The 26420-nt window shown below is 33.7% G+C and overlaps 1 protein-coding gene across 3 annotated transcripts; it reads left to right on the forward strand.

The window, feature by feature from the left end:
* The first annotated feature begins 537 nt into the window (after positions 1 to 537).
* On the forward strand, positions 538 to 24984 carry LOC131927848 (multidrug resistance-associated protein 1). Of its 3 annotated transcripts, none has more exons than XM_059283714.1 (33): positions 538 to 734; positions 1043 to 1196; positions 8479 to 8658; positions 9239 to 9364; positions 9586 to 9714; positions 9856 to 9981; positions 10115 to 10176; positions 10518 to 10661; positions 10910 to 11170; positions 11666 to 11846; positions 12181 to 12367; positions 12807 to 12940; positions 13410 to 13547; positions 13819 to 13962; positions 14366 to 14447; positions 14551 to 14617; positions 14879 to 15005; positions 15363 to 15539; positions 15903 to 16070; positions 16447 to 16633; positions 16816 to 16897; positions 17420 to 17588; positions 18168 to 18399; positions 18758 to 18902; positions 19033 to 19198; positions 19472 to 19671; positions 19771 to 19894; positions 21019 to 21120; positions 21848 to 21994; positions 22622 to 22780; positions 23009 to 23175; positions 23315 to 23509; positions 23748 to 24984. In XM_059283714.1, the coding sequence occupies exons 2-33, from the start codon at positions 1158 to 1160 to the stop codon at positions 23860 to 23862; spliced, it is 4662 nt and encodes a 1553-aa protein (XP_059139697.1). In that variant the 5' UTR covers positions 538 to 734; positions 1043 to 1157; the 3' UTR covers positions 23863 to 24984. The 3 variants fall into 3 exon arrangements, with proteins under 3 accessions (XP_059139697.1, XP_059139698.1, XP_059139699.1); XM_059283715.1 differs by lacking the exon at positions 21019 to 21120 and adding an exon at positions 21160 to 21261; XM_059283716.1 differs by having other exon boundaries at positions 561 to 603.
* Positions 24985 to 26420: the final 1436 nt, after the last annotated feature.

Consider the following 26420-nt stretch of genomic DNA (forward strand, 5'->3'; position numbering starts at 1 on the left):
GGGCAAGAGAAGTAGAGTTTTCCTGTTTCAGCGACCTCGACATATAAAGTGATAGTCTGGTCAGCACTATGCCCAGCCGCCTTTACTTTCCCTAACGTGAGTTAAGTACCCAAGAGAGCTTGGTGGACTCAGGGACAGTCAACTGACTTGAGCACAATACTAGTGTGAGCTGATAATAATGATAAACCGTTTAAACACGGTCTAGTAGTATCCCTATGCTAATATCTGGCCAAGTGAAAATAGTTTTTGTGTGTGTTAACAAGGCATTTCATTTCACTAGTTCCTTACTGGAGACTGTTTTACTACTAATAATTGTTTATTGTAAATAAATAGTTAGATTAATTTTATAAATTATAATATCAATGTTTTTTACCGCGTGTTAGCCTACATGGAATTTTATCGGTTGTTAACGCCCCTTTTGTTTAACCGCCACAGCTGATAGTACTCTTTGAACTTACCGTCAACCAATAACAGCCCGCTTTATAAATAGCTAAACCATGTGACTGTTAGGAAAGTTTATGTTTTACATGTACATAGACAATAGACATTCGAATGAAAGCCTCTGGTTCACATCTACAGAGGCTCATTGTTTTATAAACTCCAGTATTTGCTGCATTTTATATTAGTTAAAGGACTTTATTAACGTGTATAGTGTTACTAATTCTAACGCGCAACTTTAAAATCATCGAACGTAAACTTTATGAACTCATTTAGTGTTTTAAACTGTAAACAAAGTAAAGTTTCCTAACTTTTTTTGTGATAGGCCCGAACTCAGTTACAGTTATTGTGCCGATTTTATAACAATTTATTTTTAATGTCCTTTGTCCAGCTGCAAATATTTGACATATTTTAGAATAGAATATTAAATTTAAATCATAATTTAATTAAATTTATACTTAATTAATTATACTACTATCCTAGATTAGATCTAGAATCTAGATCTAAAATTACAATTAGATCTAGATCTAGTAAAATCTAAAAATTAGTTTAAAAAAGGCAACAAGTTTAAATTTAATATTAAAACTTACTACTGCTCAAGTAGATCTAATTTGGACTTACATCAACTGACCGTTATGCATAATATATTAGGCCAATAGAAAATATAGATTTCTAGGCCTATCTATTTTTTATTTTAAAAAAATTAAAAAGAAAATGAGATGGCGACAACATCATTCTGCGGTAATTCAACTTTTTGGGTATGTATTTCATTGTTACTCATTGTATTTGTCTTCTGATTAGCCTAAATATAAATACAGTCTCTTTTGTTATTGAACTATTATTAACTTAAAAATTACAAGTAGATCTAATTATTAAACTAATAATCATGCATTTTCATTGTAATATAATTTGACTTTTGCAGGCCTTATTAGACTATTAGTACTAGCCTAATCTAAATTCACGAAATGATCACTGATTCTTATCTATTAACGTTGATAGGCCTATCAGTTATCACTGCTATCCATCTAAAATCTGTATTAAAAATGTCAGTTCCTAAAATAATACTGACTAGGGTCTAGATTTTAGACTCTTATTTACTTTAAATATATGCCAATTTCAATTATATATAGATCTCTCTCTCTCTCTCTCTCTCTCTCTCTCTCTCTCTCTCTCTCTCTCTCTCTGTGTGTATATATATATATCCAGCCCAATACCTCCTTGCATAATTTGAGTTTAATCATCTCGTATATAGCAGGTTGGTAAGCTGGAGGTACATCTTCTGGGGGGGGGGGGGGATGGGGGGTATATATAGTCCAAAAAACGTGACGGCATTTATTGATTTCCCCTTCCCCCACCGTAACTACGATTTCCTGGTTGATAAAATAGTAGGCCTACTTAGTTTTAGCTTTTTAAATGTCATTTGTTTAAAGAAGGAAATAAAATCCGCTATTTGTTTTGCTCTAGTTTATTTTATCAACACACATTTATCATTTGAATTACTCGTTGATTGTGATAAAATATCTTAAATTGTGCAGAGATAAAAATGGTATCATTCAACTGGGGCAGTTTTTAAAACAAGTGTAGGCTACAACATAGGCTACAGTGGGTTAAGGAGTACATCGTTGTACCCAGTGGTATCTGTCTCAGTCGACAGTAAGCATGTCCGTGACGTTGTCGTAGTAAATGGTGATATCGGCGTTTCCTTAAGACATTTTTTTTTCTTCTCCTGGACGGGGGTGGGGGGGGGGGGGTGGGGATCGACTATGGCTAAAGTAAATATTTTCTATTTAAATGTAAATGTTTTCTATTTCCTTTGGGGATAGGGCTGGTGGAAGTGCTACGGGTGCGCATATCCCCCCCCCTTCCCACCCTGAAGAAATGCCTAAAATTGCACAGTAACATGGTAGGGGTGGACGGCATATCTCACGTGCTATAAATCTTACATTTACTTGTGTTGTTTTTTTTTCCTACACCCAGTTGGATTTAGATCGATGTAGGTTTACTTTTAGATCATTTTGAAGTCTTGTTTTCACACATTTAAAGACAACTTATGGGTCATGATAATACAACCATTATCTGTATATACGTAAGTAGGTTGGGCTGTTCACATATTTAAGTGTAAAAATGCGATTATTCGGATGGTGGTGGTGTATTAAAATGGTTAAATATGAAAGTCACTATCTAATTGTTATCGTTACCATTTTTAAACTAAAAAGAATGAACGCCCCTTTCTACAGCTCTCTTCTACCCCCTTCCCCCTTTTTTCCCTACTACACACACCTTGAAGTATCACTTGTAACGTAATGTAAGTCACCGTTTTTTTTTTGTTGTTTTTTTTTTTACAACGCCGGCAGATAAGGCAGTATCGTATTTAGTTTTTTTTTTTTTGTGTGTTAAGAGCACTGCTGTTAGGGTCAGGGTTATGCTTAGGATCAATGGTAGTCACGACTATAGTTATGGCTAGAATTCGGGTCAGGGTTGGGGTCAGAGTATCTATACTGTCAAAAACATAGTCGGCGTTACCTTGAGTAACCTAACCCTGTTGTCTCCAAATGTTTACCTTTTCTTGCCTGTCATAAGGTGAATTTCAGCACAGCTGATGGGACAAAAATTAATTGATGAGTCCTTGTGAGCGAAAGTATAATGCCATTTATATTGTATCACTTACAAAACATTTCCCCCGGTCTAAATGAAGATCCGGACAAACGCATAAAATGCGTTTTGTTTGTTTCCACGTAGGCTACATGTCGTCTTTTTGTAAACGATGTACTGTGACCACAGCTCGTACCTAAAAAAAAACTCGCATTTCGTGGCACTCGTATGTCGAGGTACCTCTGTATATTGTCTTTACATATTTGTGACAGGGAACTTGCCGCACCGACATTTGTTACTCATCGTCACTGTCAATGCATACAATACTTATTCATTCAATGTATTCAATACCGGTAACAACAGTAGGCAGGGAGGCCTTTTTTTCTCTCGGGGAGGGGGGGGGGGGAGGGCAGATATGCACACCCTAGCAAGTCCACCGCCCCCATCCCCAAAGAAAATAGAAAACATTTAATTTTAAATACATCCGATAAATCATACAATAGCATTCAGGAAGGAATGGCTTTTCTAAAACTTTGAGGAAAAACAATATTATCTTGAAAAGCTTCCTATTTTAAACAGCTTGTGTGATGTTTTTAAATGTGGTGGTGGGGGTGGGGTATTAAGAAAACATAGAAATAGCTATGGCTTATTGACTTAGTCCTCTTTGCTCCTTAAGGAACATAGGGCCTCCACCATTTGCTTCCATTTCTTCCGATCCCCGGCTATTAATTTTGCTGTCTCCCAAGACATCCCTGTTGGCTTCAGTTCTTCGAGAAGACTCCGCCTCCAGGTCTGTCTTGGGTTGGGCGCCCTCTCTTCAGCTTTCCCTGGGGGTTCCACTCAAGCGCTTGGCGTGTCACATTTGGGTGAGCCTTTTTTAGCGTGTGCCCCACCCAGCGCCACTTCTTCTTTCTTAATTGCACATTCATAGGCTCCTGCCTTGCCTTTCTCCGTAGTTCTATATTTGGCACTTTGTCCTGCAGAAATAACTATATTCAATCTATTTTTTTTCTTCTTTACCATTGAAAATGATATTCTAGTAGGTTAGATAACAAAATATCTTATGACAAAATATCTCTGGAAAAATAATAATTCCGGACAAAATATCCAACGAAATTGTGCCCTGTCATACCTGGTTCAGTTTACCCTGTTCGTCTCTAATTACCTCGACACAAACCGTCGAATCATAATTGAATCATACATTAGAAATGAATAAACAATTCTTTATAAACAGGTTAATGAGATCTAGATGTGCCGTACGTCACAGGACGGGCTTGTACACTAGTATCACGAGAGCGCCCAGTCTGTTGCCTCCTCACTCGGGCTTAGCTCCTGACAGACCGGGATGACATGGCTGTTTGCGGGGATTAGATGGGGCATATTTTTCCCGATACTCACCCGGTTCAAAGCTCAATTAACTGTGTCTGGTGCCCATCTGCTTAATGACGGTCTGTCAAGCTTGATGAATTTTTTGTGAAGTCGACGTAGGACGGTATGCTTTGAACGGTGGAGGTTGATTCACTGCTAGGGTTCTCTTCATAGATAGATCTCTATTTTTCTTTTTTCCATAATAATATTTTCGTATCATAGGCATAGGCAGAGGCACACATACAAAAGTACATCGCTAGATCTCTATTTTTCTTTTTTCTATTTGTACTACAGCGAAATAATATTTTCGTTTCATAGGGTGGACTCCGTGACGTTCTACTGACCAACCCCAATCCGGATTCGAACTCTAGACTTTTAAGTTAGCTATCTAGCTAGAGACTAACTAGAGGAGTTGGTTATAGTATAAAATGAGGGGTAGTGTGCCTATCGGTGATGGGCGTTGAGGTGGGGGGGGGGGGGGGGAGAACGTAATGATGTGTTGAGGGGTGCTCTTGTATATTATGTGCTTTCATGACGGCTTATTGCAATAGAGCACTGCTAATATAAAAGGTGCACGTATTAATGTTATTAATAGCGTGATGATATAACTGTAGCGCATTGTTTAGCATTGAATCGAGTTGTGTTGTTTTATATTGTGTCGGGTAATGTTGTTTTGCAGTTGTATTGTGTTTTGTTGTGTTGAGCATAGAAACTTGCTTTTCCAACGACTCATTTTTAACTCGGTAGAGACATGCTTAACGGTGGGATCTAGGGTATTGTCGGGGTGGACTCAAATGTGGCGGATAGTGGGACATGTTTAGAGACTTTGGGTATAGGGTTGGCAGGCCATGGAATGTTGATAATGCGGTATTTTATATCTGCTTACTTGCTGACGTTGTTGATGTAAATACCGTAGGTAGAGCAAGTAGGTACAGATGTACCACTGTTCTCTGGTGTCCCAGATTATCAACCTTAATCTGTGGATATGGACACATTTTCTTCAAGAAGCCAGGTCTGATAAAAGACAATTTCTTATCATACTTGCCAGTGCTAGTTAAGTAATTAACTCAAGTTCATTTATGACGCGAGAAGGATTTATGGAGTGGACGTATGAATGCGAAGTAGGTGCAGGTCTAGTAGTGTTTCTTTCAAGCATCTCTCCGGAGCACGCCCCCCCCCTCCGGTGAAATAGGAAAAAGTGTATATAGAAGATATATGGCTTTAACCAGTGTCAACACCACGGAGGTTTCAAGAGCCCCCCCCCCCCACCTACCTGGAGTTAGGTGTCTGGAAGGAACCCTGGATTAGAGTTTAGCGAGGGACTAGAGTTTATGTAGAGATGTGGGTGTGGCTTGTTAGTGAGTTACAATTGGGTACACAAAGTGTATATAAATAGATTATACCTTCTTCCTCCCCTCCCATTCTTCTATCCCATAACCCCGTCTAGCATCCATACAACAGACAGATATGACGAGCGATCACATCATGACCCCAGAGTACTTGAAGGATTGGAGTTTCTCTCATATGTTCCCTTTTACCAGTAGGCTATCCCATAAATATTACCAAGGTATCGTCCATAAATTACGTCACACTCCTAGGGGGAGGGGGGTTCGGAATTTTTCGAAACTGAATTGCAGCTGTTAATTCGCGTTTTAGAATGCTGTTTTTGTAAATTGTACTAGAAATTGGCTAATAGTAATATACTCTATGTTGACCGAGCTCAGTAAATATGTTATAAAGAAATCAATGTTTAAAAAAATACAATTGCTAATTTGTCGGGGGGGGGGGGGGGTTGTAGGCTTGAGTTTGTGACATTTTAGAAGGGGGGGGGGGGTCTGGCTTTTTGAGACGATGTGTGACGGTGGGGAGGGGGAGGTAAAAATCGTTTCGAAAAAGCGTGATGTCATTTATGTTTGACCCCCCCCCCCCCCCCAAATAAAAAATAAATATAGCTCTCAATCTATAACAGATAAACCCGATAACCTACCGCCCACATCTATTGGACGCACTCGCGTAACTTGCTCTGCCTGTTGCTTGACTACTTTAGATAAATTGTGGGTCTGACACAAATATTCTAATTAAGTCCCACAACTTTTATTTAGCATGCAAGTAAACTAGTACATGTATACGTCTCCGTCCAAAATCAAAATCAGAAATATTGGCAAACTGAACCTATTCCTATTCTGTATAGCATTAATATTTTTTAAGAAAAAAAAAAGAAAAAGCAATGTCAAATTTTAACGAAAGCCCGTATATGACATCAGCATGTTTGTTACACATTATAATTTATATAAAACAAAGGCGCGGAACTGAAGGCTTGACACAGGTTGCCGCGACCCAGATATTGACCGGGCATTTAACGAATCGTTGGAAATATTTGAATAGCACGTGACTGTCCTTATCTGCTTGATTATATTGTATATATGGGCCCGAGTATCAAGTTCATTTATCTTAACGTGTGGCTCGTGTACCGAGTGCAGTACTCTTCTCCTTACACCCCTCACCCCCACTCCACTGCTGTACGTCACATCAACGTTTTGTAAAAAAAAATAATTGCAAAGACTTTATCTATAATAATAAACGTTTAGACGCTTTTGAAATCTTTTTTTTTTAACAAGCTTTGTTTATTAAAAACAATGGTCGCTTAAATATATCAACCTACCAGATTTCATGAGCGGGCAATGCTTTTATTCAAGTAAAGCTTTTTTTTTTCATTTTCTGTGCAAATCTTATTAATATAAAGTTTTTTTTTTTTTTTTTTTTTTTTTTTTTTTTTTTTTGGAAAATTTTTAAGTAATAGTGAGTTTTAGAAATTAAAATCGTTTACTATAAAAAAAATATTTGCTTTAAAACCCGAGCGAGCTATGCTACTTGATCATGCTGTCTCTCTTGTAATAAGCTTTGTCTTATGCAATAAAATATAATAAGCTTTAAATTATTTTATAGCCAATATAATTATATAAAAACTGATAATATTGATAAATATTGTGTTGTCTTTGGAGCTGAATGGATACGATGAGTTCAAAATGTTTGCATTAGAAGCTGGTCAAAACTGAGCAGCAAGATTTGCTAATAAGAGATAGAAGGATTGACCTTGTGAACTAAAAGAAGCTAATAATAAAAAAAGTGGTACGTGCAGTACTACACACCTTAACCTAACAGCATCAACTGTTGTGTGTCAATTTAACGGTGTGCCCGCATTTGTCCAAACCTCTATACGCTCTATACTCTGTTACTTATCACCAAGTAGGCCTAATATGTTTAACGCATATAAACCTCCTGCTGTTTATATAGGCCTTATATATATATATATATATATATATATATATATATATATATATATATATATATATATACATATATATATATATATATATATACATATATATATATATATACATATATATATATATATACATATATATATATATACATATATATATATATATATATACATATATATATATATATATATATATATATATATATATATATATATATATATATATATATATATATATATATATATATATATATATTTACTAGATGACTCGTCGGCGATTCAATATGCGTGTTCAGCTACAAATTAATGAATTAACACATATGTTGAACGGTGTTAGGTAATTTACTAAGACCGGCGTGAACCCCACTACTGTGTGAGGTGCTGTTAAAATACCCGCATGAGGCATCCGTTTACGCTTTTGGCTATTGCCATCAGCTATTCCTAGATACCAAATTTATTATTTTTGTTTGATTGGACCTCGGGTGCTGCCCACTTATAAATGCCATTGTCTCTCTTGACCAAAAACAATGGACAGTCGTGTTGCCCACTTATAAATGCCATTGTCTCTCTTGACCAAAAACAATGGACAGTCGTGTTGCCCACTTATAAATGCCATTGTCTCTCTTGGCCAGCAACTTTGGACTGTCGTGTTGCCCACTTATAAATTCCATTGTCTCTCTTGACCAAAAACACTGGACTGTCGTGTTGCCCACTTATAAATTCCACTGTCTCTCTCGACCAGAAACAATGGACTGTCGTGTTGCCCACTTATAAATCCCACTGTCTCTCTTAACCAGGATGAGGCTAGACTAGTGAACAACTCGTACCCAGAATTTACAAGATGTTTCCAGGACACGGCCTTGACCTATGCCCCGTGTGGTTGGCTCTGGGTGACAGCACCGATCCACCTCATTTACCTCCATAAACACACCCAGTTCCTAAAGCTTGGTGTAACATGGATCTCTATAGCTCGCTTGGTAAGTTTGTTTTGTTTTTAAAAATTGGCATAATTGAACATTTATATTTTGAAACTTACAGAATTGGAAAGCGAGATGATATAGAATGCACATATTTGATGGTGTTCATAGATAACTGCAGGTATCAATCATGTATGATAACTCAATGTAACGTCAACTAGAAAAAAAAAATGACACTATAATTTTAGGGGAAATAACTTAATTGGTTCTCTGTTAGCTTGAAGCCAGTGATGTCCCTTTTATCACTATAAGCAAAGTGAATATTTTAATTCCTCCCTTTTTGGAAGTCAAGTATGGCTTCTTAAACACCTCTGTGTCATAAATGTAAATTAAATGCAGACAATATTTCATCTGTGAAAGGAAAAACAATGTCATTATCTACATAATTTTTATATTATATCAAGTTTTTAATTATATCCTACATCTCATTAGATGATCAGTTTATCAACATTGCCAGAGTTTTGTAAAAGCCTTTCATAGTGAAAGCTGATAACAACTAAAAAAATTGAGTTTAATATATAGCCTCTTAATACCTGTAGTTATACTTATGGTTAAAATTATATTTGTTTCTGTTTTTTAGCTGTTTGCTGGTATATTGGCATTGTTGGCTGGACTACACATGTTAGCTCCCTTTGACAGTATGGATGATGATGAGATTTATCCCCCTTCTTTTTATCTGTCTCAATCTGTCTGGGCTGCAACATTTGTAAGATGTTTTAAATTTATGATTTAAAGGATTGCATTTTTTTTAAAATACTGTAGAATTATGTGAAATGAAAGGTAATCACCCTAAAAAAAAGATTGTATTAGCCTTCATAGGAAGATGACTAAGTTTTTCACTAGCTTCAAAAACCTATAGTGGGCTATAGGCCTTTATCATGCAAATATTTATTCTTGTTTTAAAACATACTGATATTTATATTTCAGTTGCTTGTTTTTGTGTTGATGATATTGTCACAAAGATCTGGAGTGCCCTCCCCTTGTGTGATCTTTATATTCTGGACACTCACTTTTGTTTCCTACATTATACCAGTTTACACGTTAGCTATGCAAGAGGTATTATTGGTTGAAGTTGTTAAATAACTGTTTAAAATAATTTTCTTACAAAACTGTAATCTTATCTTAAAGTAATATGATGTATTTTTTTTCCACTTTAAAATCCAGTTAATGTTGTTGTTTTTTTTTAAATTGTTTTAGGCCTATGAGAACTACAAGACCCATTTTGCACTTGTGTGTACGACCTTTGCAGTTATAGCCACTGAGTTTGCTCTTCAGTGTCTAGGGGACACAAATGTTCAGCTACTAGATTCATCATCTGATGCTGTATGTCTTCTTATTTCTCTTTGTAGTTTAAAAAGTAGCAAACACATTTTTTTTAAATTAAAGGTAATCACTATTATTTAGTTGAAAATACAAAGCAATTGTTTAAAAACTCGCATTGATTTATTTATTACAGAAGCCTTGTCCTATGATAAAAGCATCATTTGTGTCTCGGCTTACTTTCTCCTGGGTATTTAAGTAAGTGTCTGAGTAATACAGACAGACAGAATTACTATTGACTGCCATAATAAAAGATCAGCATCAGTTATAAAAATTGTAATTGTTGTTTTAATTTTATAATGCAACTGGTTTTTCATTGTGCGCCACTGGAAAGTGCATGAACAAAGAAAAGAAGCTATAAATAAATCAGTTTAGTTTTATGCAACACAAAATATAGAAACAATTGGTACACATATACAATTATTGATTTTAAAAAAAATTATTTTATGATAGAGACTGATGGTATATCTATATTTTTTTATCTTTTTAGTCCCAGCCAGTTAAAAGCTGATATTGTTGTATTATTATCTCCCCTACAGTTTAGTTTACTCAGGATACAAGAAGGTGGTTGTTCTATCAGACATATTTGATGTGCCGAACTTGATGCAATGTCGTTACAATGTACCCGAGTTCATGACGGTTTGGCTGAAAGAACTAAACAGCAAAAGAGCTAAATATAATAAGTTAGTGATTTACAAAAACTAAAGAAATGTACTTTCTTTTACAGAGGGGATTTTTTTTCTTAAACTTAATGAGATAATATAATTGTCTACCACTCCTCTAATTTTATTATTGTGAAATCAACTAAGTTAACTTAATAAATGTAAAATAAACATTACATTGTCTGCAGTTCCTGTTTAAAATAGTTTGTGTTGGTTGAGCTGATACAAAATTATCTTGCATTAAAATGTGTTCACATTTTTAACCTCAGGTTTAAGAAGGAGCCATCCTATATATACAGCAATGGTACAGGAAATATAACAAATAGTTTAAGAAAGAGTATCCCAGCAAATCTGGTGCCCACAGAGAAAACTCAGCTCCTTCAAGCTGATACAGAAGATGAAGAGAAGAAGAGAGAGCTGCCATCACTCTATAAAGTTCTTGCTAAAGTTTACTATCTGCCATTGTTCAAAGCTCAGCTGGTTGGGCTGATTGGGGACTTGACTGTGTTTATCAATCCCTTGTTACTTGAGTAAGTGTGTTACAGTATTACACACAAAATAAAAATGTATATATTATATATATATATATATATATATATATATATATATATATATATATATATATATATATATATATATATATATATATATATATATATATATATATGTGTGTGTGTGTGTGTGTGTGTGTGTGTGTATATTCACACATACATATATACATACATGCATATACTTATTTTTAAAATACATAGCTGAATTGATGTCCCCAAGTCCACTCATTTTTTATGGGTACCTGACTTCATTCTTGGAAAGTAATGATTGCTGTGCATAGTTCTGCTCATACAATCCCTTCATATACCTGAGGACAAATAACAGATTACTTCCATTGCCAGATGCCCCCCCCTCCCCCATCAGTCTGAAAACTCTACTCAGTTTTTACATTTTAAACACACTTTTATATGTTCAGTTCACAAGTTAAATAAACAGCCCATAATTATGACTTTCTGTATTTTACTTGTCTACAGTTTGATTATTGGCTACGCTGAGAATAAAGAAGACTACCCTGAGTGGCACGGTTATTTGCTGGCATGTTCCTTCTTTTTCATTGCCTTCTTGAACTCCATGATGAACAACTACCGTTTCTATCACTGTACCAACATTGGCATGCAAGTCAAAACTGTGCTAACAGCTGCTGTCTATAAGAAGGTAAGTCCAAAAGCTTCTCTATTTTTCTGTCTAAATAGAATCTGATTGAATATAATGATTGTATGCAGATAGGCCTAAATATACATATACAAATTAATGAACCCCATTTTAAAAATTACTTAAACCTTGAAGTAGAAATTGAAGTTTCTCATCTTATAGGTTTGTTATTTAAGTTTTTAAAAAATAAAAATGGTTTGTAACACATTTTGAAGTGTGAGCTTTTCCTGTATATACAGATAATTATGTTTAATATTTCTTCATTGAAGCGATCCACTTAAAATTATTTTTTGTAAAACAATAAATATACAACAAAGGTTTGTCTTATTTTTTCCAGTCACTGACAATGAATGCTGAGGCACGACGCAAGTTTACTGTTGGTACAATAGTAAACTTAATGGCCGTAGACTGCCCAAGGTTCCAAGAATTGACCTTCCAGTTGTATGTCCTCATCTCATGGCCCGTCCAAATTTCTATAGCTTTCTACATGTTGTATGAGACTTTAGGGATCGCCTTTGTAGCTGGTAGGTTGTAAAATATGTTGTATTTTTATCTAAGCGATAAACATTTTTAAAAATTTAACTATATACAGTACAATCTGGCATGTTAGACAACCCCTTATTTCTGTAGTTAAATACAGTTTGGGATATACCAATTCTGTGGGTAACCTGAGTTCTGAGATGATTTACCTGGGTTAAAAGTTATCTTATGCACCTGAAAAATTATGGTATATAGTTTCTTGTATTGTTTCTTGAGATACGCCTTGTTCCATATCTTATTCTTCACATGGGTGTCTTAAGATTCTAATTATTGTTTAACCCTCAGGATTTTGTATATGCTAAACAGGGTTTAGATTGATGTTGTTAAATATTCATTGTATTAAAGAAGAGTGAATAAATCAGCTGAAGGTGAGTTATTATGGTAAATTAAAAAATTGAAGTCCATGTTCTATACTTTCAACAGGTATTGTGGTATTGCTGCTTCTTATCCCCACTAACTCCAGAATTTCAACACTCGCTAGAAAAGCCCAGGCCAAACAAATATTTTTCAAAGATCAGAGAATCAAGTTATTTAATGAGATCCTCAATGGGGTTAAGGTAAATCAAAGCTTTAGAAAAATCTTATTAGTGTTTTATAAAGATTAGAAAATCAAGATTTTTTAATATGATTCTCATTGGCATTAAGTTAAATAAAAACTTTGGATAAATCTATTACATAACCAACATTCAGAAAGGAATGTATGGATTCACTTAATTTGCTTTTAACAGTGAAAACAAATGTGAACTAAGGAATTATTTTTGTATCTCAAGTTTTTTTTTTAAGAATAGAATTTTTTTTTAATTTAACATGTTTCAGTGTGTTTAATAGATTCATATGTAGGCCTAAATAGTTGTTAACCTTTAGACAAATATAATATATAGCCACCAATAGCAGTACTGGTTGCCATGGAAACCATGAAAAGGTGTGAAAAACACTTTTTTAAACCTCTATAACTTTGTTCCCAAAAGAAATTTTAAAAATCTTATGACATTTAGATTTCTCAAACCAAACTATATTCTGTTGTAGGTTTTAAAGCTATATGCATGGGAGCCTTCATTCAGCTCTAAACTTCAAGAATATCGCAATGCAGAAGTCAAGCAATTGAGGAAAGCTGCTATCTATAACTCTATCAATGTTTTAATTTGGGCTCTTTCACCAGTTCTGGTAAAATTTATTTTTAAGTAAAAATGCTGTTAATTGATTTCGAAAATGATTTTAGTTTCAATTTTCAAGTGTATTTTGGTTTTTATAGGAATTCTTAAAATCATGAAAACAAAATTAGTAATGATATTCTTAAAATCTGATACTTTTTTTGACAGGAAATTTAACAGATTTGTTAAAAACCTTGCTACTGAAGAGTGAAGGGAAATAATTCAGTTAAGAAAAATCATAGCTACCGTGACTCACATTTATTTTTGCATTTGATATTTTTCAGGTGACCGCCTGTACCTTCATAGCTTTTGTCCTAATCACAGAAAACTCACTCACTCCTAGCAAGGCTTTTGTTGCCATGAACTTGTTCAACACTATACGTCAGCCAATGAACACGCTGCCCATGTTGATATCACAGATGGTGCTGGTATGTATTCATACTCTGCTGTCAAACTTATAGGACCATGTCTTCATCTATATCATTTAACAGCATTTATCTTTTTATCTCTTTTTCTCTCTACTGTAACAGTAGATATGGCAAAAAAAAATTAGTCAAACATTTTTTTAGGAACCACCAATATTACTTAAATTCCTGTGAATATCTCAGTATTTTTAATTATAACTAGTTAAATTCTTTCAAAATCCATTTCTTATTAGTGTGGCATTAGAAAATTAGTATATATATTGTTTAATTTAGTCTTGCATTGTTATGTTTATGTTCATATACCATGTCTGTTAATCATTATAATTTGTTCTTACCATTAAATGCATGTTCATTTCAATGTTAGGCATATTGATTAACTTGCTTGAATTTCCCCTTTTTTTCCAAGTGCCATGTCTCAATGGAAAGACTTAGAGATTATTTATCTGGGGAAGATCTGGATGAAGTAAACACAACAGGCACATCAGAAGGTATTGCATAATCACTATCCTGAAAATATTAATTTGTAAAAGCATCATATCATTTTTTTAAAAATTCAGTTTGATAAATCACTAATGTCATTTATTCTCCCAGAAATACCTTTAGTCATGAAGAATGCAACTTTCAGCTGGGACAGAACAATGCCACCTGTACTCAGAAAGTGAGATATGTTGATACATTTTTTTTGAGAAACAATAAATTGTAACATAAAACAATGTAAATTTTTTTTTTCTTATTTAAAATTTAACAGACACTTGAATAGACTGCAAGGAAACTTAAACACTTTAACATTAAGCCTTGTATAATCTTTAAAATTACATGAACCTTATACATATGCTTAAAACTTTTTAAAAATATATAAACTTGACTTTTTTTACCTCAGCAATAAATTATTTTCTTACTTACTGTTTGACCATTGCAGCATAACAGTTACAATACCAAAAGGCAAACTGGTAGCTGTTGTTGGTCAAGTTGGGTCAGGCAAATCCTCACTATTGTCAGCATTTCTGGGTGAAATGGAAAAGTTGGATGGTTTTAACAGCATCACTGTGAGTAAACATTTTTTTTAATGTGCAATCATTATCTCAGCACAGCCTTATACAATATTTTGTAAACATTTATCATAAACCCTATTGGCTTATTGACAAATTTTTCTAGACAGTTCTATAAATTGAAGTTCATGACATTTATTGTCATAGTAAATGGTGTTCATAAAATCTGGTAGACATGTTTTTTACCAATAATCTGTAGGCTAATAAATTGTCCAGCAATCAAATTAAGCTCTGTTTATTAATTTAAAAACTTTCTTACCCACACTTTAAAAATACTATCCTACCCCAGCTATGTTAGCTGGAAAAAAAAATTTCAACATGTAAATTTGTAAATTATGAACTTTGTTTCATCAGGGCACAATAGGTTATGTGCCACAACAGGCCTGGATACAGAACATGACCCTGAGATCCAATGTCTTGTTTGACCAGCCTGTGCAGGAGAAAAGGTACAAGAAAGTGATCAAAGCCTGTGCTCTAGAGGCAGATCTGGAGCTCTTGCCTGGAGGAGAACTGACTGAAATTGGGGAGAAGGTTCTCTAAATTTTACGTTTTTTTTTTCCTTAAAGTTTATTTGCATAATATTTGCTTGAGTTTTTATGTCAGTATAGCTTAATTCCTATTTATAATTACTTTATTTATTTGAAAACAAAAAAAAAGTGTTTGATTCATTTTACATTCTATACTAATTAATGGGAAGTAACTCTATTTTAACCTGTCAGACATCCATAAAATTCAATATATGTGATAGACAAAGATACAACTCAAATTCAACAAATTCACTATCTAACATTTAGACAACTCTTTGGTTTCTTTCTTAGCAGTTGGGAGGTAACCCGCCATTTTATCATTTTTACAGTTGCTTGAAAGTTTATTCCTGCAATGTGTGTGTTTTAGGGCATCAACCTGTCAGGAGGACAGAAGCAGCGAATCAGCCTGGCCCGAGCAGTCTACCACAACTCAGATGTCTACCTCCTAGATGACCCACTGAGTGCAGTAGATGCTCATGTGGGGAAACATATTTTTCAACAAGTTATTGGGCCAAAAGGAATGTTGAAAAACAAGGTATTTTCCTGACATGTTTTTAAATTGTCTTTCACAGAGTAATAAATGATATATGAGCATAACATGTGTATGAAAATGTACTTACTCTGTTATTAAAAGCTGCAGGGTTGGATTAGAAAATGATGAAGTTTTTAAATTAAATATCTTTAAAGAAAGCTCTAAAATGTTTTTGTTTTTTTTTAATTTTGGACTTTGTAGAAGGGCTGTTTGAAAATAAATTCTATAGGCTTTCTGGTTTTTGTTTAAGGTAAGTTTTTGGGCTATTTAAAACGGTTCTATAAAAGTTTGCTTGATACGGGTAAAAAATTATTTTATTGATTCCTCAACCCTCCCCTTTTCCCAGCACCCATTTACGATTTTTAATCATTAATTTCAGACAAGAATTTTGGTTACCCACGGCATCCACTGGCTGCCTGAGGTTGACTCTATTATAGTCATGGACCAGGGTCAAGTGAAAGAGAGTGGAAGCTACAAGGAACTGATGAGTCATGATGGGCCCTTTGCCCAGTTTGTAAAAACTTATTTGTTAGAACATGAGGAGGATGACTGCAATGATCCAGAGGGTAAAAATCTATTTGAAAACTTGTATTGTCCTTTTCTAAAATTTATAATAAATATTGATGGATGCATTAAAAAAATATTTTAAATATATGCCACTAGATATTTTTTTTTAAACTTACATTTCAAATTTTAAGCAAAAAAAGGTAAATGACATGGCTTAATGTTCACGACTTGTCATTTACAGTGCAAAAGTTGAAAGAACAAATGCTTGAGGCTGTTGCAGCTGTCACTTCAGATGAAGAATATTCAAGTGTTAGACTCAGGAGGTCAGCAGGAAATCTTAAAATATTATTTGTTTCACTATTTTATAGATTTTAACATTTTGGTGCTTATAAATGTTTTTGTCAGCAGGAAATCATAAAATACTGTTTCACTATTTTATAGATTTTGAACATTTTGGTGCTTGTAAATGTTCTTGTCAGCAGGAAATCATAAAATACTGTTTCACTATTTTATAGATTTTGAACATTTTGTTGCTTGTAAATGTTCTTGTCAGCGGGAAATCATAAAATACTGTTTCACTACTTTATAGATTTTGAACATTTTGTTGCTTGTAAATTAATGTTCTTGAAACACTAGTTGTTGTATTAGTGTATATTTCTAGAACAGGTTGCATTAGTTAAAATTTTTTGAAGTGGTCAACTTATTTTGTTTTATCAATTCTTGCCAGACTATTTTTCTACTTTTATTTTATTTCTGATGTTAGGAGCAGTATAAAATTATTCACTAAATACATAGTTTCTGGTTTCATTGAGGCTAATGTGTTAATTTTGTTTTTACCTCAACAGATCCCTGTCAGATCAAAGTGGAAGAAAACAATCCAATGCCTCATCTAGAACTCGTCGAACTAACCAGTCAGCTTCAGAAGATGACACGACCAAGCTGGTGAAACAAGCCCGGCCTGAGAAACATGCTGGAGAACAGTTGATAGAGGAAGAAAAGTTAGAGAAGGGAAAGGTGATTGGAGCTTACATTGGGTGGTTCTTACATTGGGTGGTGCTTACATTGGGTGCTGCTTACAGTGGGTGCTGCTTACAGTGGGTGGTGCTTGCAGTGGGTGGTGCTTGCAGTGGGTGGTGCTTACTGTGGGTGGTGCTTGCAGTGGGTGGTGCTTACATTGATTGCTGCTTACAGTGGGTGCTGCTTACTGTGGGTGGTGCTTACAAAATTGGTGATGCTTACTGTGGGGGGTGCTTACAGTGGGTGCTGCTTACATTGAGTGCTGCTAACAGTGGGTGGTGCTTACAGCTTACTAGTACACCTTAAACATTGTTATTTACTAACCTTTTAACATTTGTATTAAGATGCTCCAAAATAAAATAGTTCTTTAGTATTCATTAACTGGTGTTCCTCTAACTTTTCAAATACTAACTTTTAAATTCTACTCTTTTAATTTAATTAAGTTTTCTTATAATATATTATTCATAACTTAAACGAACATTTAAAAATTTCTACAACTGTTTTTCAACATGAAACCTACATCACCAGAATTTTTGTAAAAATTCCATGTATGCAATATTATTTTTTTTTGGATAGGTGCGCCTTAGTATTTTTCTTACATTGCTGAAAGCCTTTGGTTACATATCCGCAATGATAGTTCCTTTGAGCGTTATTGTCTACAATGGCTTTAACATTGGAGCTGGTATCTACCTGTCTGACTGGACAGAAGATCCATTCCTAAAAAATGAGAGCAACATAAACACAGATGAGTACACCACTAAAACATACGAGTATCTTGGGGTGTATTCAGCATTGACATTAGTGCAAGGTAAAGTTGTTTTTTTTATCATTCTTTTACCATTGCTTTTGGACATACTCATATCTTTGACTGGGACTAATTAATTTTTTAAAAAATAGCATGGTAGACTTGCAAAATGTATCCTTGTTAAATGTAAAGGAATTTTGTGACAAGTACAATACTTAGTCACATAGATTTACTTGTGTCTATTAAAGTCACGTATTAACCGTACTGGAGTAAATTAGTAATTTACCTATTCATCTGAAAGTACTATTATTTCTCCTTTATTTTTTCATTTCTTTAATTTTGTTAAAAATTTTGCCAATCATATTTTAGAATTTACATAATCACAGTTTTTTTGCAAGTAAGTTTTTTTTTTCCAAAATAGTCCTTGGCAATGCTGTCTTCATCTTCATAGTCTATGTTCAATTTGTAAATGCCTCTAAGCGGCTCCACAACAGCATGCTTGATGCTATTCTCCATCAACCAATGGCTTTCTTTGATACAACTCCTGTAGGCAGAATACTTAATAGGTAAATAAATAGATGTTTTTGTATAATTATTTTTGTATCTGTAAGTCGGTGCAAAATTAAGGAGTAAATTTCCTTGTTGCTTCAGATCTGAAATGTTCCAAAACACATTTTTTTCTTGTTATAATTTTAGGTTTTCTCGTGATGTGGATGTGTTGGACAGCAATTTAGCCAGACAAGTGCGCATGGTCCTACAGACTCTCTCACAGATGCTTTCTATTGTGATTGTGATAACCTACACAACCCCCATTTTCCTTGCTCTTGTGGTCCCAATCCTCATCATATACGTCCTCTTCCAGGTCAGTCATACTTAGGTACTAAAAGTAGGTTTGTAATAGGTGTAGTTTAAATGTTGAGAGAATACTGTCCCAGGTTTTTGTAGTTTGATTTGCTGGAAACTGAATTAAACCTAAGGTTTCCTTGAGCATTCAACCATAAGTGGACAATAAACAAAAAGTCTTTGTGGCAGATTGAAGGTTAGCCTTTCACTGCTGCTGAGTTTATTTTAGTTGAACGAATAAAAACTTTTGGTTTGGGCTCAAATAAGTGTTATATTTGACATGTTCACCCAGAAATTCTACATTCCATCTTCACGTCAATTCCGGCGTCTGGAGTCTACCACAAGGTCTCCAATATTTTCTCACTTCTCTGAAACCATCAACGGCGCCAGCAGCATCAGGGCTTACAGGGCATGTGACAGGTTCTTCTTGGACTCCCAGAACCAAGTGGATGTAAACAACAAGTGTAGCTTTGCCTCTGGTTCGGCTGCCAGGTGTGGTAACTCTTTTTTTACTGTGTTAGAATTTGATTCATTTATTAGCAAACGGGTTTTTATAATAGTTATCTGCTTTTTCTTCTGCAATTTTATCAGATGGCTGAGAGTGAGGCTGGAGGTCCTTGGCAGTTTCATTGTGTTGTTTGCTGGACTGTTTGCCATCATATCAAGTGATATAGTAGGGGGTATGGTTGGCCTGTCCCTCACTTATGCTCTTCAGGTATGTCATGACCTATCTATGAAATAAAATACTTAAAAAAAACTTTTTAAAAAAACCACGTTTTTCTTGTGGACTAAAAAGTAGAAAATAACTATTTACATACATTTGATGACAAAAAAACGTGGGTACGTTCACCATCAAATTTCCCGACCCATCTGCCCGACCCACGTTTTTTGTCATCAAATGTATGTAAATAGTTATTTTCTACTTTTTAGTCCACAAGAAAAACGTGGTTTTTTTAAAAAGTTTTTTTTAAGTATTTTATTTTCTCCTTTTTAGTCCGTTGCTACACATGAAAAACGTGTTTTTTAAAAAAGTTTTTTATATAGTTTATTTTCTACTTTATCTAATGACTTGATTAAGTATGAATTGACTAAGTGTTTATAAATACACGGACTAAAAAAATCTTGAGCGACCAGGATTCGAACCTGGGTTGTCGCGGCCACAACGCGAAGTACTAACCACTATACGATCACGGCCAGCGCGCTCACATCGATTGGGGCCGAAGTAACTGTGTCAACAAGCCTCCAGTCTTGTCGGTATCTTTAGAAATCATGTCCTCAATTTTATGGTCCTTTGGGCGTAATTAAATTAAGCTAATTACGGTCTCTAATTGCTAGTTTTTATGATTGCATCTGAAATTGTTAGGCGAAAGTAACCTGCATGCCAAATTTCAGATCTATAGAGCAATCAGAAGTGGGCTAATTTTCGATGTCAATTTTAACAACAAACACATCCACGCGAAGCTGAGTTAATAAAAACGTGTTAAAATGTTTATAAAAAGTAGGAAATTTAGTAACAATTACAATGCTCTTTTTTGAAACATTCAAAAAGATGAAAAGTTAAAGTTGTTTCTGTGCTTCTGCAGCCATAAAATTGTGTATTTGAATATAATGCTTTAAGTTACAGGTGTATGCATGTTTGGAGCTATATTCTTGTGTACGTAACATCACAAGATTCATAGGTTATGTTGTTTTTGTGTGTCAAGCATTTGTTAATTTATTGCTCTGTGGTAAGCCATAAAGAGGTATATGCGTCCTCACCCAGTCTGTTAACATGTTTATCTACAAGCTGTAGACAAACATATCAGCAGATTGTATGAGGACACAATGTAATGTCCCCAGGTGACAGCCACACTGAACATGCTGGTGCAGAACATGACTCAGCTTGAGACTAACTCTATATCCATTGAAAGAATAGCCGAGTACACCAAACTAAACCCTGAGGTTGGCGCCTTTTATTAACATTCAGTCCGTGTTTTCCAGATCACCATTGCCATGAATCTGATGGTGCAGAATTTCACAGACTTAGAAACCAATTCTGTTTCAGTGGAGAGAATTGTGGAGTACACAGAATTCGCTCCTGAGGTTTGTCCACGCCCCAGTGATGTGGCAGGCTATGGGGCTGAGTTTGCTTTATCATTTGCTTTCTGTTTGAGCTCTCCATCATTAAATGTGGGGCTCACCCACATACTCACAAATACGGGGCTGGTTGCACACGTTTCATGACTGTTCTGTTTTTCATGGTTTTGCTTTGTGTAACCAGGATTTTATTTTTGCTCATTTTTTTCACCTCCTATCCTAATCAGAGTGATGTGAAAAATATGTCATAATCACAAACCAGCTGTGGTTAATCTTAATATTCTCACTAATTGTTTAAGTTTTGCACTTAATTAAATTAAAACTGCATCATTAACAAAAAAGGGGCATTAAAATTGGCTTATTAATAAAAAAAAAAAACATTTTAAAGGAAAATATTACATAAATTGAAATATTAATTGAAATTTTTTAGATAGATTTTTAATAAATTGTATAATTAAAAAAATATTTGAAAAATTATGTAAATTTAATTTGTTCTAGTATAGTAAGATTTATAGTAAAATATTGGATAAAAAATCTAGCAGAAGTATTAAAAATCAAAGGTTGATGATTATGTTTTATAATTGAATAAAAGCCTGAGTGGACCAGTAAAGGGAAGCAACCAGCAGCTGACTGGCCCAGAGATGGGGAGATCAAGTTTGAGAACTACAGCACTAGGTACAGACCCCAGCTTGATCTTGTGTTGAAGAAAGTCTCCTTCACAGTCAACAGTGGAGAAAAGGTTTGCCACATTGTTTCAGTTGTCATTAAATTGGTGAGGTTGTTGTGTGGCTGGATGGCATCTGTAGAGCTGGTTGGTTGGTATGGTCTGGTGGTTTTTTGGAGGGAGGTTGGGGGGGGGGGGGGGGACAGCACAGTCTAGTTGGTAAAGCTCATGGTTTCTAAATTGAATAGTCCTGAGGTCAAACCCCTTGGCAGGTGAGGCTCAATAGCAGGGAACAACCCATCTGGAGAGAAAACTCTCAAATGAAACTACTGCTGCCTTGTAGTTTGTTCTTGGTTGGACAAAGTCTATAGAAGCTAATCCAAAAAGAAAAGCCGGCTGAAATCTGAGTCGTCAGACTATGACACATAACAAGCTGGCACATTATACTTAATTGTGTTTGAGGACATTACTTCTAACATTACAATTAAGAATGAAGAAAAAAGAGAAGGAGAGATGGTTGAAGAGACTGGGAGCTATAGTTGCTTTACTGACTTCAACATCCTCCTCTCCAATGCACCCATTTTACAGGTTGTCAAGGTTTGATTTGCTCAATGAAGCCAAGATAAATCACGTTTTAATCTTAACCTGTTTTTTTGCATTAAAAAGGGGTTAATGAGAATGCAACAATATTGTTGTCTACAGGTTGGCATTGTAGGTCGAACAGGTGCAGGTAAATCATCACTTTCATTAGCACTGTTTCGTCTTATTGAAGCCGCAGAGGGCAGGATTCTAATAGATGGACTAGACATCAGCACTATTGGTCTTCATGACCTGAGGTCAAAGCTTACAATACTTCCCCAGGTAAGGAATCTCAACATTCTCAATCATTTTCATTAAACTATGAACAAAATCTTATTTTATTTACAACTTTTTTTGACATAAGTTTTTTTTATCAAAAAAAAAAAAATTATATTTTGACTTGTATATAAAAAATGTATTTCATATTAGGATCATGTTTTTTTCTGTGCTGGATATCTTTTTTGTAAAACAAATCCCTTATCAAGAATCATATTTAAAACATTTTATTAGGATCCTGTGTTGTTTTCCGGGTCATTGAGATTCAATCTTGACCCATTTGATGTCCACACTGACCAATCTGTTTGGGAAGCTTTAAACAATGCTCATCTGGGTGATTTTGTTAAAGAACTACCTGGTCAGCTCAATTACATAACAGAAGAAGGAGGGCAAAATCTCAGGTATGCTTCACTTTTAACAAACCAGTCATCTCTAAGTTAAACTAGATATTAACACGTTTGTCAAACTTGAACTAAAAAATTTTTTTAATGTTTAGTTTAAAATCAACTGTTCCATTTAAAAGCAGCAATTACATTGCAGTGTTGGTCAAAGACAGTTGATGTGTCTAGCTCGTAGCCTTCTGAGAAAAACAAAAATCTTGATACTGGATGAGGCAACAGCAGCCGTAGATTTAGAGACAGATTTCCTACTTCAGAATACAATTAGGAAGGCCTTCAAGGATTGCACTGTTTTGACAGTGGCACATCGGCTCAAGACAGTTATTGATTATGACAGGTAAGATTTTTAAATTAGTTTAATAGTTTAATGCACAATTAAAAACCAACAGGTGATAATTTTGAAGACAGTATGTATTTCTGTAGCAATACTACTGTAACAGACTTCTTTTAAAACTCTTTTACACAGAGAAGATGAAAAAAATATTCTTTTAATTTAAATAAATACTCAAGCTGTTTTTGTACCATCCAAGTTTTGTTTATATGCTGTGTCCTTCACAATTTTTCAATATTCTAAGAATTCTTGTACTGTCTGATGGAGAAATAAAGGAATTTGGAACACCAGCAGATCTTCTCTCCAACAAGCAAGGAATTTTTTACAGTATGGCTAAAGAATCAAATCTTGTACAGTAAAAATGTTTAAATTTATTGTGGCCTACTTTTGCAATGTTTTTATACTTATTTTACTTGTGTATGAATATCAAAAACTTTATAACATTGTAGTCTAATTTATCAAATTAATGTACCAAAATGCTGCATTTTAATTACATTATGGTCCAGTAAAATTTACACATTAAATTTGTCTTTTGGGTAAGATTCTAATTTACACTTTTTAAAGGAATCAGTACTGCAATCAGTATGTAGGCTGTCATAATGAATGCTTCAACTTTAATGGCTCTCCTTATTGTACATTTTCAAACGATAGGGTAGCTTAAAGTAATTAAACAATACTAAACAAATGTAATTCTCGCTAAGCCTGGTACAAAACTTATACTGGATTCTAACACATTTTGGAGCAAAATTACGTCTTTCAAACTCACACAAGAAGCAAATTAACACTAAATATTTCCTTGTCAGAAAAGGAAGGGCTTTTTTTACTTAATGTTTTTAACTGACCAGATATAAGCAGTGGTAAAATTATTTTTATATTTATATAGTATCATTGTGCTTTATATTGCTTTTTATTTATCTAATTGTTGTTACAGAAAGGGTTCAATTTGATCATTTAATCATGTATATCCAACAATAATTAAAAATTGTGTCTATAAGTTGAAGCAAAGTTAATACAGTCATCTGATTTTATCACATCACTTAATTTAGGTTATATTACAACCATATCATTGTAAATATAGTATTTTTTTAAAGTATATATTAATATGTTTTCAGCTTGAAAGTGGACAGAGACACTAGTCATTTTATTATATGTAACATGTAAGCCTAGTAACCATCTAGTCATTTAAAATCAAATAATAAATTTTTATCTTAAAAGCGTGATAATTTATAAAATTTTAAACTAACATACTATAAATAAAAGGGCTGTTTTTAAACTTGTCTATAGATTTTTATATCAACATTTCATAGTTTATATTAGTATATTTTAATTATACTAAATGATTATTTAAATAAACATCTTTTTAAAATGTTTTAACAAAATATTGAATTGAAAAATTAACAAGAGCTTGCTATGCCCGTAAATTTAAATGTTCATACATATTGCTATGTGTAATATTTATATTGAATTTTGCAATAAACAGGCAACATCATGTTATTGCTTTTGATTTTTATTGTCATGCTGTAATTAACCTGTGAAAGAGGATAATGCACATATTTGTTTATAATTATATGACTGCTTGACTTAGTATAAAATTACTCCTAGCAATCAGTTAATCGCCTCTTTTTATATAATCAACAAATAAAACATCTTAATTCCTATTATAAGCACAAGTCATACAGGTAAAATTGTAAAAGCCTTAATTGAAAAAATAAGTTTCATATATAAAGCAATGAGTGATATATTGGTAAAGAACATTGCTGTTTTATCAATTCCTAATTGTCTTAGTAAATGGTTAATTGTGAAATGATGGATAAGTCTATTGTTGGGGCCAAAAAAGATACTATGCAAAAATGGAGAATTATAATTGTATTAAAATAAGTATAACAGGCAGGCCTACATTATTTTAAAAATATATTTAATGGCTTAACATTTAATACAATTTGACATTAAAAGTAAAATGTTTAGCGAAAGCAAACACTTGTAACACAGATTCACACAATTATATATATATATATATATATATATATATATATATATATATATATATATATATATATATATATATATATATATATATTCAAGACAGCCGCTACATAATCAAGAATGAATCTTTAAAAACAAAATTCAGTAAGCATCATTATATACCTTATTACAACATTAGAGTTCATTAAAATTTATACTTGGATATATTTTTTTTTAAAAGATGAATAAAATGTTTATCAAAACAAAGCATAAAAATAATCTAAACCTTGTCTGATCTCCCATATCGAGATTCCAGTCCCAAGCTCTCTGGCAAGATTGAGACGATCCTGGATAGATTTTAGAGATGGATAACCCATGCTGGATCTACCTTTACTGTCCCTCAAATAAATTGTAGACAAAACATCAATTTTATTTTAGTACTGTTTTTGAAAAATAAACCTTAAATTAAAAACAATCTGGAATTATTTTAATGTTTTAAAAATATTTTACCATCAGTAAGGAAAAAAAATCACTAGCAATTAAAAATTATAATTGCTTATACTAGAAGTAAAATTTTAGTATGTAAGATTGGTTTTTTGAAAAATATTGCGATACAAATTACTGATGAAACAAGCCAAATATTGTATTGATGATAGTGTTGATCACCATAGCATGTCAAAAAAGAAGAGAAAAACTGTCACGAAAATTAGGTATTAAGCTAACGTAATACTTTTATTTAGTATTTAGGCCTTAAGTGCAAATGCTTGTTGAATTTTATCCATGCTCCATTAAGTCATTATTCTCAACGACACTGTCAGCTGAGAAACCTCCAAAGAGTTTTATTCTTTTCGACAAAATAGGAGAGAGGCTCAATGATTTTGTCGTTGAGGTGATCCGCATGGGGTGAATCTAAATTAGTTTAAAAAGGTAACAAGTTTAAATTGAATATTAAAAC

Source organism: Physella acuta, unplaced genomic scaffold (assembly GCF_028476545.2).
Source record: "Physella acuta isolate Inbredline_101_S28 unplaced genomic scaffold, ASM2847654v3 ptg001441l, whole genome shotgun sequence".
NCBI classification, from domain to species: domain Eukaryota; kingdom Metazoa; phylum Mollusca; class Gastropoda; family Physidae; genus Physella; species Physella acuta.